Genomic DNA, 13,409 nt, shown 5'->3' with positions numbered 1-13,409 from the left:
GGTGCTGTCGCCAACTGGCAGTGGTGGGGCTCCACTGTAAACTGGAGGAAGTGTCTGCGTCCTTGAAAGATTGCTATGTGGAAGTATGTGTCCTTCAAGTCCAGGGCGGCATACCAGACTCCCAGATCCAGGGAAGGGATAATAGAAGCCAGAGAGCCCATGTGGAACTTTAGCTTCTTTAGGTACTTGTTGAGGTCTCCCAGGTCCAAGATGGGCTGCAGACCACCCTGGGCCTTTGGGATTAAAAAGTACCAGGTACAAGAACAAGGGGTTCTATTCTCGAGAAGAACTTCTTCCACCACACCCAGCTGTAGCAACCCCTTTACCTCCTGCACTAGGAGACTCTTGTGAGAGGGGTCCCTGAAGAGGGACAGGGAAGGCAGGTGGGAAGGGGGGGTAGAAAGGAACTGGAGGGTATAACCCTGCTCCACTGTGCTGAGGACGCAGTGGTCCAAAGTTATAGTGGTCCAGGCAGGGAGGAAAAGGACTCTTCCAATTCCTCTGCCTGAAGCCCCAGGTTAGAAGCAACCCTCTTCAGAAGTTCATGGTGCGCTTTGGCCTCATCTTGAGGAATCGGGTGCGGGGGGGCCCCACGATAGCCTTGTCTGGCGACGACAAGGACAATGCCAGTGTCATGGGAGCCTCCACATCCATGGGTGGGGTCCAGCATCTTGCTCCCCTGGGTCCTCCTGGACCTTTGGGCTCTTAAACCCCCCCCCCCCCCCGGAGCATCGGAGGGGAACGGGATACCAAGGCCGCTGGCCTCTCTGAGGCTCCAGACACCAATCAGGCAGCCTAGGAAGCTTGGGAGAACCCATCAAGGGTGCCAGGGGACAGATTTCAGTGCTGATAATGTAGTCGGCACCACTGGTACCGGGGCTTGTTCCCAGCTGGAGAAACCAGCTGAGTGGTCAGTACCAGGTGACCAGGATCGGGCTGAGCGGTGGCTCCTGTCCAACTGGTGCCGGTCGCTGCATCCCGAAGCCGACCTGCTCGGGCTCTCTGGGACCAACAGGGTTCAGCGGACCTGCGTTGGATGCCCAGCTATCCATACCTCATGCTACTTAACCGGTCCCAGGACATCCAACAGGACCGGAAGCTACTATGGGCCGGCTGCCGGGAGGATCGTCCTGAGTAGGGCGACCTCTCCTTGGAGACAGTGATGATGGCCCGGCAATTGGAGGTCTCTGACATCAGATCGGTCCCAGGCCCTTGCAGACAATCGGGGCCAATCCCAGAGTTCTTGCCAGGTGGCACGTGCCTCAGAAGGTCTGTGCCAATCTACTGGCAAGGTACAACTTGAATCCCTTGATCAGTGCCCCCAGTGTGGGGACCGAAGAGGGCTCTGCTGAGCCTGCCTCTTCAGTCCTGAAGCAGGACGGCTTTGGGTGGGCAAACGCTGACGGGACGCCCCGCTCCATGGGGAACGGTACCGCTGAGGCGGGGATACACAGATAGGTCCCAACTTGTGTTTCCCCCGAGACCGGGTTATCGCAGGAGCCGGTGTGGGCAGCACCGGGAGCATCAGGATTTCTTAAGCCACTCAAAGAGCTTCAGGCAAGAGCACCTTAGGCAGCTGGTATGAGGATCGCTGATTGGCATAGGCGGTTTGCAGCGATCGCAGGGCGTAAAGCCGGGGGACTAGGGCATGCCTCACCCCCCGGCTGAGTCCCATTCATGACTAATGAAAAGTTGAGAACTACTACTAAGGGTAACTAAGAAACTACTAACTATACTACAGGTTTTCAAAGTTTACAAGAACAGAAAACGAAACTGATAGCCGAAGCAGCAGATGTTCCAGCACCGTCACTGGCGGCAAGAAGGAACTGAGGGTGGGGGGAGCTGGCGGCGCCCCTAAAACCATGCCATGCGGGCGCCACTCAAGGGGGCTCCAGAGCCGGACCCCTACAGACACTGCTGAGGGAAAAACTTCCAGAACCAGCGCATATGGCGAGCACACACACCTAATATGGAACGGACATGAGCAAGCACTCCAAGTACTAGTTGATCCTATCTTCTCTCACACTTAGTTTTTATAGATACTTTTGAAGAAGAAAATAAGCTTTCTTGCTTTTTTAAGTCCCAATCAGTGTTACAACTTTGAATGAACTGGCCATTGAACAGAACTAGCTGAATAAACTGAAATGAAGAAAACATTCTCTTTGCACCTGCAAAAGGAAGAGGATCTGGCTACCAAAAGCTTGTTTTGCACTTCAAATGCTGGTCCCAGGTGTTTAGCTAATGATTTTCATCAGTTTAGGGGCTTCACTTTCTTTAAAACTTTGATGCACTGCTTAATTATTTTAATAGATTCTAGTAAGTTTAGATTTAAATGATAAGGCAAGCAGTTATATTTTAAATTTAATTTTATATAGGTTTATTTTAAAGAGTAAAAAGGTGTTTAAATAAAAATCAGATTTTTAGTAAATTTTTATCCACCTTACGTTACCCCCAAAAAGACCAATTTCCTTTCTTGAAAAAGCCTAATAATCATAACTAACTTCATGGTTACAATAGTAGTAAATGGAATTTGTTGGCTTTGCTTTTAAGTTGAATTTTACAAATGAACCCCCCAAAACCCAGCAATTCTAACAATCTCTTGTGTCTTACAACCTTTATATCTTCGCTGATTACCAATATATAAAAGAACAATGGTTACTATGAGAATTTTTCATGTGTGTTCATTTAAGTAAAGCATGCTTTCAATAGAATAGAAGGTACTTACCCTTCTAACCTGACATCAGGTAATGATCTGTTGAGTGCAATCATTTCACTTGCCATTAAATTAAACTGATTTATTTTAAACATCTCTTTCATTTTTTCTTGATCCTCTTTAGGAATAACAACAGGCTTCCCCATTTCTCCAGGACCTTCGTGTGGCTTCTGTACGGGTTCTGGAACTAACAAAAAAGAAGTCTTAATACTGAACAAATTACCAGGGGTTCTCAAACTTCATTGCACCGCGGTCCCCTTCTGACAACAAAAATGACTACAAGACGCCAGGGTAGGGGACTGAAGCCTGAGCCCCACCTCCAAGACAGGGGGGCCAAAGCCAAAACCCAAGCCCCGTCACCCAGGACTGAAGCCCTTGGGCTTTCGCCCCAGGCAGTGGGGCTTGGGCTTTGGCCCTGAGCCACAGGGCTCAGGCATCAGCCCTGGGCCCCAGCAAGTGTAATGCCAGCCCTGGCAACCCCATTACAATGGGGTTGTGACCCACTTTGGGGTCCGAACCCAGTTTGAGAACCGCTGGCTCTGAAATTTACTGGAGAAATAAGACTATTGCAGGCACTTCTTGTTTATGTTTTACAAAAGCATATCTAATTTGTTTAATGATGCACTGTTCCATATGAAGCAAGAGCCAAAGACAGGTGATTTAAAATTTGACATTTTTAAATACTGGAAAAATATAAACTTCTGAGTATTAATATATTTAACAAGAGCAGTTACATCTCATTCTCAGCCACCAAAAGCACCCATCCTTTTGTCATCACATTTTGTATTGTACAAACTTACTGCATCACAAATTTAACTCATTTATGGAATAAACCTCTACATTATATTTCACAGACTTTCGGGGGGGGGGGGGCAGCGGGGGTTTTATTTCACATCTAGTAACATCCACTTCCACAGAGATTATTAGGTTAGCAAAGGAATTTATTTTTATATAAAAAACTTATTTATTTAAGTGAAGACAAATCCATTTAGACTCAAATTCTGATGTGTAATATACTTTACAATTTGGCATTCTGATAAAAAATGTAATTTGAATTCATTCTTCAGAACAATCCTCTCTCAATTTTAGGAGAATTTAATTCCACCAGAATTAAGCTATTACAAAATGGAAACAATGGGTTAGCTCTAGCCAATCTGTATCAACAAACAAATTTAATATTACTCCTAAGCAAGGCATAGTATTTCAGATACCAATTGTTTGCCAAGTAAAAGACAAAACCAGAAACAGAACATTATTTCATTTTGATGCTTCTGAGAAAGCATTACAAATAACTGATACTAAAAAACAAAACCAACCTATCAAAGTGGCCAGTGTTTCTTTATAAATACCCATTTGGTGATATTTTTCAAAATTCAAATTTTTTAAAAATACACAAATAATGAAATTTCCAGACACTTGTTTTTAACTTGACCATTGGCATATATATTGGTCTATGAGTCATCTAGCCATTGAATTATCAGATTAATTTTAATAGAAAACAATACTATAAATGAACAAAATAATTCAATGTACTCTAACAGAGTATTAGCTAATTCCAGTAAGATCAAGGCACCACCCCTTTTTCTCTTCCTACTTCCCAAATATGAAATTATGAAATGTTCCTTAATTTTTGGCTAAGAGAACACTGTAATCTTACATGAGACCAAAGAGGGAAAAAATAGCTTGTCAAGAGCAAAAACAAAATGTATCCTGTACTCACTGAAAAACTTAGCACTCAAATTATATGAATGTATAAAGAGTAGCATATGAGACATCTTGCACCTATTTCACTGAGGTTTCCGAAGTGACTGCAGGGGGGAAAACTATTAGCAACACCTAAATTTAGTTTGCTAGCATTTCCATTTTCAGAGTTTTTTCCTAGAAGCTCAAACATTTCCACTGTTTGCAACAGGCCTTTGAAATTTGGTAGGGTGAATACTCTGTGACCAAAGGAATACCTTTTCTTTGTCACATGAAATTGGTTCAAGCTTGGCTGAGATGTACTGTTAAAAATTGCCAGTTGGCTAATGTCCCTGGTTCAATGGAATTGACATGTTCCTGCAGAACACTGTGATTCCACCACATCACCATTTTTCAACAGAGAACTGTTCCACTGGAAGATTTTCAATAAGCTCTAATTATAATCAGTCTAATTCTGCTATGTATCACACGACCACTTGCTTCATTCAGTGAACAGTATGGACAGTGCAACCCAAATTCTCCAGTAACTTCAACAGGAGCAGCAGTAAAGCAAAGAGAAAGCCTCCTCCCACTGCAGAGATGAAGGTTTAATACATGTTCCCCTCTCCTCCCAAAAAAGTTTCGCTGCCAATCAGGGAACAGAACGTTTCAAGGAATTTCAAATGTAATTTGTCCTCTGCACATTTTTTTTTTAAAATAGGCACAGTAATTAAACTTAAAAGAAATTAGTCACATTAAAAGCTCCAAACACAGATTCTGGCCTTAAAATCAGAAGAGCCTCAACACTATTTATGTTATCTTCACAACACACTTATGAGGTAAAATATCATCGCTATTTTACAACTGGAAATTAAGGCATAGAGATTAAGACCGAAGTTGTCAAAGTATCTACAGTAAAATCTGTGTTATCCGACACTTTACCAACCAGAAAGCTCTATAAACTGGCATTTGGGGGGGGGGGGGGGGCGGGTATTGGCACAGGAGAGGAGGATTGTGGGGTGAGGGCTCTGGGAGGGAGTTAGAGTGCGGGACAGGACTCAGGGCAGGGGGTTAGGGCATGGGAGGTGTTTCGGGGTGCCAGATCCACATGGTGCTCACTTCAGGCGGCTCCCTGCAAGCGCCAACATGTCCCTGCTGATCCTAGGTGGAGGTGTGGCCAGGTGGCTCTGCACACTGCCTCTGCCCACAGGCACTGCCCCCGCAGCTCCCATTGGCTGCAATAAGTCAATGGTCCTAGGCAGAGGAACAGCCACAGTGGGCTTACGCTGGCTCTGCAGCTCCCACTGGCCAGAGACCACAGCCATGGGAGCTACAGGCGCAGCGCCTGCAGGCAGATGCAACATGCAGAGCCACCTGACTGCATCTCAGCCTAGGAGCAGCAGGGACATGTCGCCTCTTGCAGAAAGCCACCTGAGGAGAGCACCACCAGGATCCGCCACCTCGAATCCCCTCCCATGCCCCAACCCTGCACTCCTTCCCTCCCTCTTAGTTAACCGGAATTTTTAACTTACTGACACCCTCCATTCCCTCAACATGCTGGATACCAAAGTTTTTACTGTACTAATTTCGAATGCCCCACTTGAGATGCTTAGGACCTGATTTTTCCAAGTACTTCCAGTTTATACATTCTCAGCACAGCTGCCACTGACTTCAATGTGGTTGTGAGTGCTCAGCACTTCTGTATATCAAATCCCATGTATCTCAAATTGGGCACCCAAAAATGAGCCACACAGTTAGTGGCCACTTCCTAAAAATTTGGTTTAAGGAACTTGTCGAGTTGCACATTGGTAGTTTACAGAAACCCAGTTCTCTGGGGTGGCATTCAACTGCTTAAACCATGAGATCAACCTTTCTCTTCCTGCAGTTTCCTGCCTCATTCACTACTCAACTTCCAAGTTCTGTAACAAACGAGATTGGGGTCCTACAATCAGCTTCCTCCACTACACAATCCTGTTTGGGCACTGTCTATCCTATGCACTGAATGAGGCAGAAGCCTCATGGAGAAAAAAATAAATAGGTGATCATGTAAAGACTGCATGGTAATGCATACATTCCAGGTTGCTGATTTACAGTTGCATGGACCACCTTACTTTTGATATTTCTTAAGTCTTGGGTGCTTGACTTTGCAACCTAACTTTTAATGGAGTCTTTCGGTGTAATTACCTAGGTTTTTAAAAAAAACAAGTGAAGGAAATTGAAATTCTATCACATGTAATATAACCATATTCAATCCAACCCATCCCCCCCAATACTGGTCACCTTTTGGGTTGGCAAGTTTAAATCCATAGTATAGACTTCTACCACTAAGCTTATGGAGTAGCTGACAGCAGTCACTGGAAGGGGATGAGATACTTTGCTGGTCGATTTCACAGCTACTTGCTAGACAACAGGGAAATGTGGTCACTTAATAATCCTGAATTCTATTCCAGGTTCTCAAGATGCTTTAAATCAGAAGGCCTTCTGCCCACATCTCCCCATGTCTATCCCATTCTATTCCTGCCCCATATAACCAATCCTTCTCCCTCTGCTCCTGTCCCTTCCTAGCATACTGCTTTCCCAGCTCCTCACTCCTTGCATTTAAATGCAGGCTGTTTTCTCCTTCTCCTCCTCCTACTACTCCATGATGCTGGACATCAGCAGAGAAGCAGACAGCGTAAAGTCTCCCTACTCAGTTCTGGTGGCTGGCACAACAGAAGCTCCAAACAGCCAGAAGAAGCAACTGTAAGAAGTCTCCTGCTCAGCTCCTGCTGCACTTAGAAGTAGTATACTAAGACATGATGGAATCTTGGTGTCCAAACCACTGTGTATGTATCAATGTCAATTTTCAAGGGTATATACTGGTAACTCTCAAATAGAGGTGGATTTTCACAGGGACCTTTATAGGCACCTCTCTGACATACACCCCGCAATATTTTCAAGTCCCTTCTCTAAAGCATGAAGGGACTAGTACATCTCCATTAAGTGAGTGTAAGATGTTTCTACCATTTACAAAAAAAATTTCCCCGAATGTCATTCTTGGTAATGGCTGAACCATTTTTTGACACATTTCAAAAATTTCAGCCTGAGTGGTTAGTCAGGGTGGATAAGAAAATTTTTTTTTATTTAAATCAGATTTTTGATTTTGTTATTTAAATTACAATAACCATTTCCTTTTAAAATATAAACCTGTTAAAAATGAAATCTGAATTTAAAAACAAAATATGTTAAGGTCTAAACTTACTATATCATCTTAAAACATTTAAAGAAAAAATATGCTGAATCCATGATCCTCTATAAAAAACTGAGTTAAGACAAACATTGTTTTTTCTATATAAATAATTAGGGGGAAAATCAAATTTATGAGGTTAAGCCTTATAAATATGGTACAATAGGCCAGCCTAACTAATTTAGGAGACTGTCATTTTCAAGAGACTAAGGCAAGTAAGAACTTGAGCTGCAGTTACTTTCACTCAGACGTATTTGAAAAATTTCCGGGACTGGCCTGTGATAATCAGTTTAAATTTACTGACTATGTTTAATTTCTCTGTTTAATAAATCATTTAGTTGTAAGTGTGAAACATCCTTTGATAAAGAGAAGTTTATGTATCTAAAGCATTCACAGCTGCTTTAATTAAAATAAATTTTATAAGCTGTTGTGTTTAATTAAATTCTAGTTACCATCCTAATGCAGCTTGACACAAATCATGACGAAAAAGTTAATTATCTAGTAAATAATCAATCATTCACCTTTTTCTAAGCACACTAAAAATGCACAATTCAGAAGAATATGAAAGCTATATAACTGCTTAAATAAAGAAATTATATAGAGAGAGAGCAGGGCTGTCGATTAATTGCAGTTAACTCACGCGATTAACTCAAAAAAATTAATTGCGATTAATCGCACTGTTAAACAAAATACCAATGGGAATAAGTATTTCTGGATTTTTTTCTACATTTTCAAATATATTGATTTCAATTACAACACAGAATACAAAGTGTACAGTGCTCACTTTATATTCTTATTACAAATATTTGCACTGTAAAAATGAGAAAAGAAATAGTATTTTTCAATTCACCTCATACAATATCGTAATGCAATCTCTTTATCGTGAAAGTGCAACTTATAAATGTAGATTTTTTTTGTTACATAACTGCACTCAAAAAACAAAACAATGTAAAATTTTAGAGCCTACAAATCCATTCAGTCCTACTTCTTGTTCAACCAATCACTAAGACAAGCAAGTTTGTTTTTATTCACAGGAGATATTGTAAGTAAGAATTCAGCAGCATTATCACCTGAAAGTGAGAACAGGTGTTCACAAGGCACTTCCGTAGCCCTCACTGCAAGGTATTCATGTGCCAAATATGCTAAACATTCATATGCCCCTTCATGCTTCTGCCACCATTCCAGAGGACATGCTTGTTAAAAAAAAATGTGTTAACTAAATTTGTGAATGAACTCCTTGCTGGAGAATTGTATGTCTCTTGCTCTATGTTTTACCCACATTCTGCCTTGAGGGAGCCAGGGTGGCCTCCCTCTGAACCAGAGGGTAAAGAGCCACTCTCTCAGACTGAGTAGGCGGGGCCAGGCCAAGTTTACTCCACCGCCCGGAAGGGGAGGGGTGGAACAGAAAGTACAAAAGGCAGGGCCCTTAATCCAGTCAGGGCAGAACCAGGGAGGGAGACAGACACAGACTGCTGGCTGTTCTCTGTAGACCCTGCTGCCGAACCAGGGGATGCCCTGAACCAGGGAAAACCTGACCTTGAGGAAAGACTTGAGCTACAAGGACTGCTGGCCACAGAGTACCCCAAGGAACTGTAGGAGCCAGGCAGCGACCCGAGCCAGAGTGAGCTCGATGCTGAGAGCGAGCTGGAGCTACCGATGGCTGAATATCCCGACGAGTTGGAGGAACCAGAGGGACCCACTCGAGAAAACAGGTAGGAAGTAGCCCAGGGACAGAAATGGATAGTGCAGTGAGTTAGTATTTGGTCAGCATGTTGTGGACAGATCCCCGCTGACCCAGTGGCAAGACCCTCTCCTCCCACTATCAGGGCCCTGGGCTGGCATGCAGTGGAGTCAGGTGAGCCTGCGTTCCCCTGCCCCTGCCATCCCCCCGATAAAGAGCTCTGACTCTTGGCGATGCTCCCCTGCTCAAGGGGGGCACCAATGACTCTGGCTGGTACTCCTGTGTCATGCCAATTACGACAGCACACCTCCCTCCGCTAATTCCCCACCAACGGAGAGGTGTGACCAAGGCCTTTCGGTGAGGCAGTAGCTCCCCACCACCCTCCAGCAGCTTGGCAGACCAACTGAAACCTTGCTACACTGCCATATATTTTATGGTATAGCAGTCTCGGATGATGACCCAGCATGTTGTTCGTGTTAAGAACACTTTCACTGCAGATTTGACAAAATGCAAAGAAGGTACCAATGTGAGATTTCTAGAGATAGCTACAGCACTCGACCCAAGATTTAAGAATCTGAAGTGCCTTCCAAAATCTGAGAGGGACAGGGTGTGGAGCATGCCTTCAGAAGCCTTAAAAGAGCAACATTCCGATGTGGAAACTACAGAACCCGAACCACCGAAAAAGAAAATCAACCTTCTGCTGATGGCATCTGATTCAGATGATAAAAGTGAACATGCGTCTGTCCGCACTGCTTTGGATCATTATGAGCAAAACCGCTCATTAGCATTGACACATGTCCTTTGGAATGGTGGTTGAAGCATGAAGGGATATATGAATCTTTAACACATCTGGCATGTAAATATCTTGCGACACCCGTTACAACATTGCCATGTAAGCACCTGTTCTCACTTTCAGGTGACACTGTAAACAAGAAGCGGGCAGCATTATCTCCTGTAAATGTAAATAAACTTGTCTAGGTGACTGACTGAACAAGAAGTAGGACTGAGTGGACTTGTAGGCTCTGAAGTTATTTTTGAAGGCAGGTTTTGTTTGTACATAATTCTACATTTGTAAGTTCAACTTTCATGATAGAGACTGTATTACAGTACTAGTATGAGGTGAATTGAAAAATTTTTTTATAGCACAAATATTTGTAATCAAAAATATAAAGTAAGCACTGCACACTGTTCTGAGTTGTAATTGAAATCAATATTTGAAAATGCAGAAAACAAAAAAATATTTAAATGCATGGTATTTTATTGTTGTTTAACAGTGTGATTAATATTTTTAATCGCTTGACAGCCCATATCTATATTTTTATCTATAGTTATACCATCCTAGGTAGCAAACAGCTGTACCTAATCCAGAGTAGAGGCTCTATTTAGTTGTAAATCAACATGTTTTAACGGTAATATCAACCAATGAGAATGCACCCTTCTTTAGATAACAGAAAAATGGATTAAAACCAATTATTTAAAGAGAGGCTTTCCACCAGGTGATTTAAATCAATCCATCCGGAAGTCAGAGTTATAATGGAAAGTGGAAGGCCATCTCTTAACGATGACCATTGCCAGCTCCATCTGTATTTTACAGCTTTACTTGGTTTTGTACATCTACAAAGAAAAACAGTCTTACCTATATTGAACCCAGACAAGCTCCATACTTTATACTATAGTAGCAACAGTTTTATGCAGTTGAAAATTTTCTAAAAGCACTGAGAGCTCCACTGGGTGGCATATGGAAACTATGCTGGGAAGCAAAGGAGAACAGGAGTAGCAGAGATTTCTTGAAGAACTTTGCTACAGAATAAAATAGTTCCTGTTTCAAAATATGCACTTATTCAACAACGCAACCCTGGAGGGCTTACTGTACTAATTTTAATAAATACCCTTTTGTTCCAACATTTTGTAATGAGATCACTGTCCTTCAAAATTACTATATTAATTGGCCAAATACAGCTCTTAGTTTCACTGATGTAATGCTACTGATGTCAATGGAGTTACTGCAGATTTACATTACGGTAGGGAAGGATTTGGATTATTTTCTTAACTGTTACCTTCCTATACTATCCATGCAATTGATTACTAAAGTCATCTTAAATGAAATCTGCCTTCAGAATGCCTCAGGTATTAGAGAGCCTACACAACCTTCATGCTGTTTTTTGGTGTGGGTGGGTGTGTGTGTGTGTGTGGTTTTTGTTTTTTTTTTCCCAAGACTCTGAAAACATTTGTAATATGTACAAGATGAAGCCATACACATACTGTTGGGAATTATCAATGGGCAAGTTTTCACTGATGCTTATAAATTGTAATTTATGAACATCTACTCACCGTCTCCAGCAGGCAGACCTCGCTCTTTTTTCTCATCACATTTGTTGCATTCACTGAAGTACAGCAATAGAAACATATCCAAAAGGACCCAAACCAGTGAGGTGGCAAGGACCACCTTGCAATATGCAAATTTTCTCATGGCACTTTAAGTCAAATACAAAAATAAAGTATAAATAAAAATGTCAACAAGATTGCTTTAATCCAGTTTCCAAGACCATGTTCTGTATCTGAAAAGAAAACAAAGAATAGACATTACAAAAAAATCCAAAATGAGAAGTAATATCCAAAGAGCCAATTTTACTTACATTTTAGGACAACTAATTTGCATGTAAAATTTGGTATCACACTGGTCCACATGCAAAAAGTTAAGAAATGCTAGAGGCATTCTACAGGTGAAGAGAGTAGACACAACTAAGGCAACTAAGTTTGGTGATGTGTTAACACTCATGCCTCCAAAATGCCAAGTTGTCTACTCAATGCAGAAGAGAATATGCAACTATATTCAAATTAAAAGCCACTCTTTGAATTTGGACTTAATATAATTGTTTACTCTTTGGAAATTTAGGTTACCCAGCATAACGAAAGGTCTGACCACAACAAACAGTCTTTTCTAACTTTCCTTGGACTGAAACACACTTGGCTAGAGGGGAATTATTAACAGTACACAGAGAATACTAGATTAAATACTAGAATTAGCTTGGTGATAAACAAGAAAATGAAGACAACCTTTGCTCCAGTCTTTACTGGTAAAGTTTTGAAAATGCCAGTATTTCTAGGACTGCTGTAGTACAGCAAGAAACAGTTTTAATTAATTTGCAACGTGGTTCAGAAAAACTATTTTGTTCCACTTTGCTGTTTCTGAAACAGACTTCAATTTTTAGGAGACCGTTTGGGTGAAATTCCTATAGCAATTTTGGATTTTATTTCCAAAGTGTAAACAGTGATTATAGCTTACTATTCTACATATAGTAACTAAACATCACATACCACACAGATGTAAAAGGCAGGATTTTCATTTTATATTTGATATTTAGAATCAGAAATGCAGGACTGGAAGGGACCTCTAGTCCAGCCCATACTGAAGCAGGATTGCATATGCCTAGATCATCCCTGACAGATGTTTGTCTAACCTGTTCTTAAAATCCTCGAATGATGTGGATTCCACAACCTCCTTAGATAAGCATATGTAAGCCATGGAAAAGCTTATAGTTGAAAAGTTCTGCCCAATAACTAAGTCTCCCTTAATTTAAATTAAACCCATTATTACTTCTACTCTCAGTGGACATGGAGAAAGATTGATCAGTGACCTCTTTATGACAACCTTTTACATATATGAGGACTTATCTCTCCCATTAGCCTTCTCTTCTCTACACTAAACATGCTGAGTTCTTTCAACCTTTCCTCACAGTTCATGGTTTCTAAACCCCCTTATTCTTGATCGCCTCTGGATTCTCTCCAATAATACAACAGCAAATTTCATATGTTGCCTTCAATGAAAGTTGGAAGTCTCAGCACTTTATAGAGCAAGCCTGTACACTACAATAGTCTCCATCACTCACTGAAACAAGTTTTCTCCATGATCCCACCCCTCCAAAAAAATCAGAGGTCTACATCAGCATATTACACAGTATCAACCTAGAACTGAAATAGTATTGAACACATTTGATATACTGCATTCAATTATTAATGTTCTTTTTAAAAATATCAAATTGATTTAGACTTAGCTGTTTGTTTTGTAATAGGATGCTGCAATTCAAAAATGTGTTCCAACTTTGACA

The 13,409-nt window shown here is 41.6% G+C and overlaps 1 protein-coding gene across 2 annotated transcripts in view; it reads right to left on the bottom strand.

Moving 5' to 3' along the window:
* The window catches only part of GALNT1 (polypeptide N-acetylgalactosaminyltransferase 1), a 192,932-nt gene that overhangs the window by 112,149 nt on the left and 67,374 nt on the right, over window positions 1-13,409 (bottom strand). The window contains exons 3-4 of one of the 2 annotated variants that reach the window (XM_074945204.1): window positions 11,632-11,858; window positions 2,726-2,894 (exon numbers count right to left, since the gene is read on the bottom strand). In XM_074945204.1, coding sequence (XP_074801305.1) covers window positions 2,726-2,894; window positions 11,632-11,770 — 308 coding nt within the window. In that variant the 5' untranslated portion in view covers window positions 11,771-11,858. Of the gene's footprint in view, window positions 1-2,725; window positions 2,901-11,631; window positions 11,859-13,409 lie in introns of both variants that reach the window. The other variant, XM_074945203.1, reaches the window with a different exon arrangement.

This window comes from Natator depressus, chromosome 2, assembly GCF_965152275.1.
Source record: "Natator depressus isolate rNatDep1 chromosome 2, rNatDep2.hap1, whole genome shotgun sequence".
NCBI lineage: Eukaryota > Metazoa > Chordata > Testudines > Cheloniidae > Natator > Natator depressus.
The sequence above is the reverse complement of the archived record's forward strand: the minus strand, read 5'-3'. Positions and strand labels throughout refer to the sequence as shown.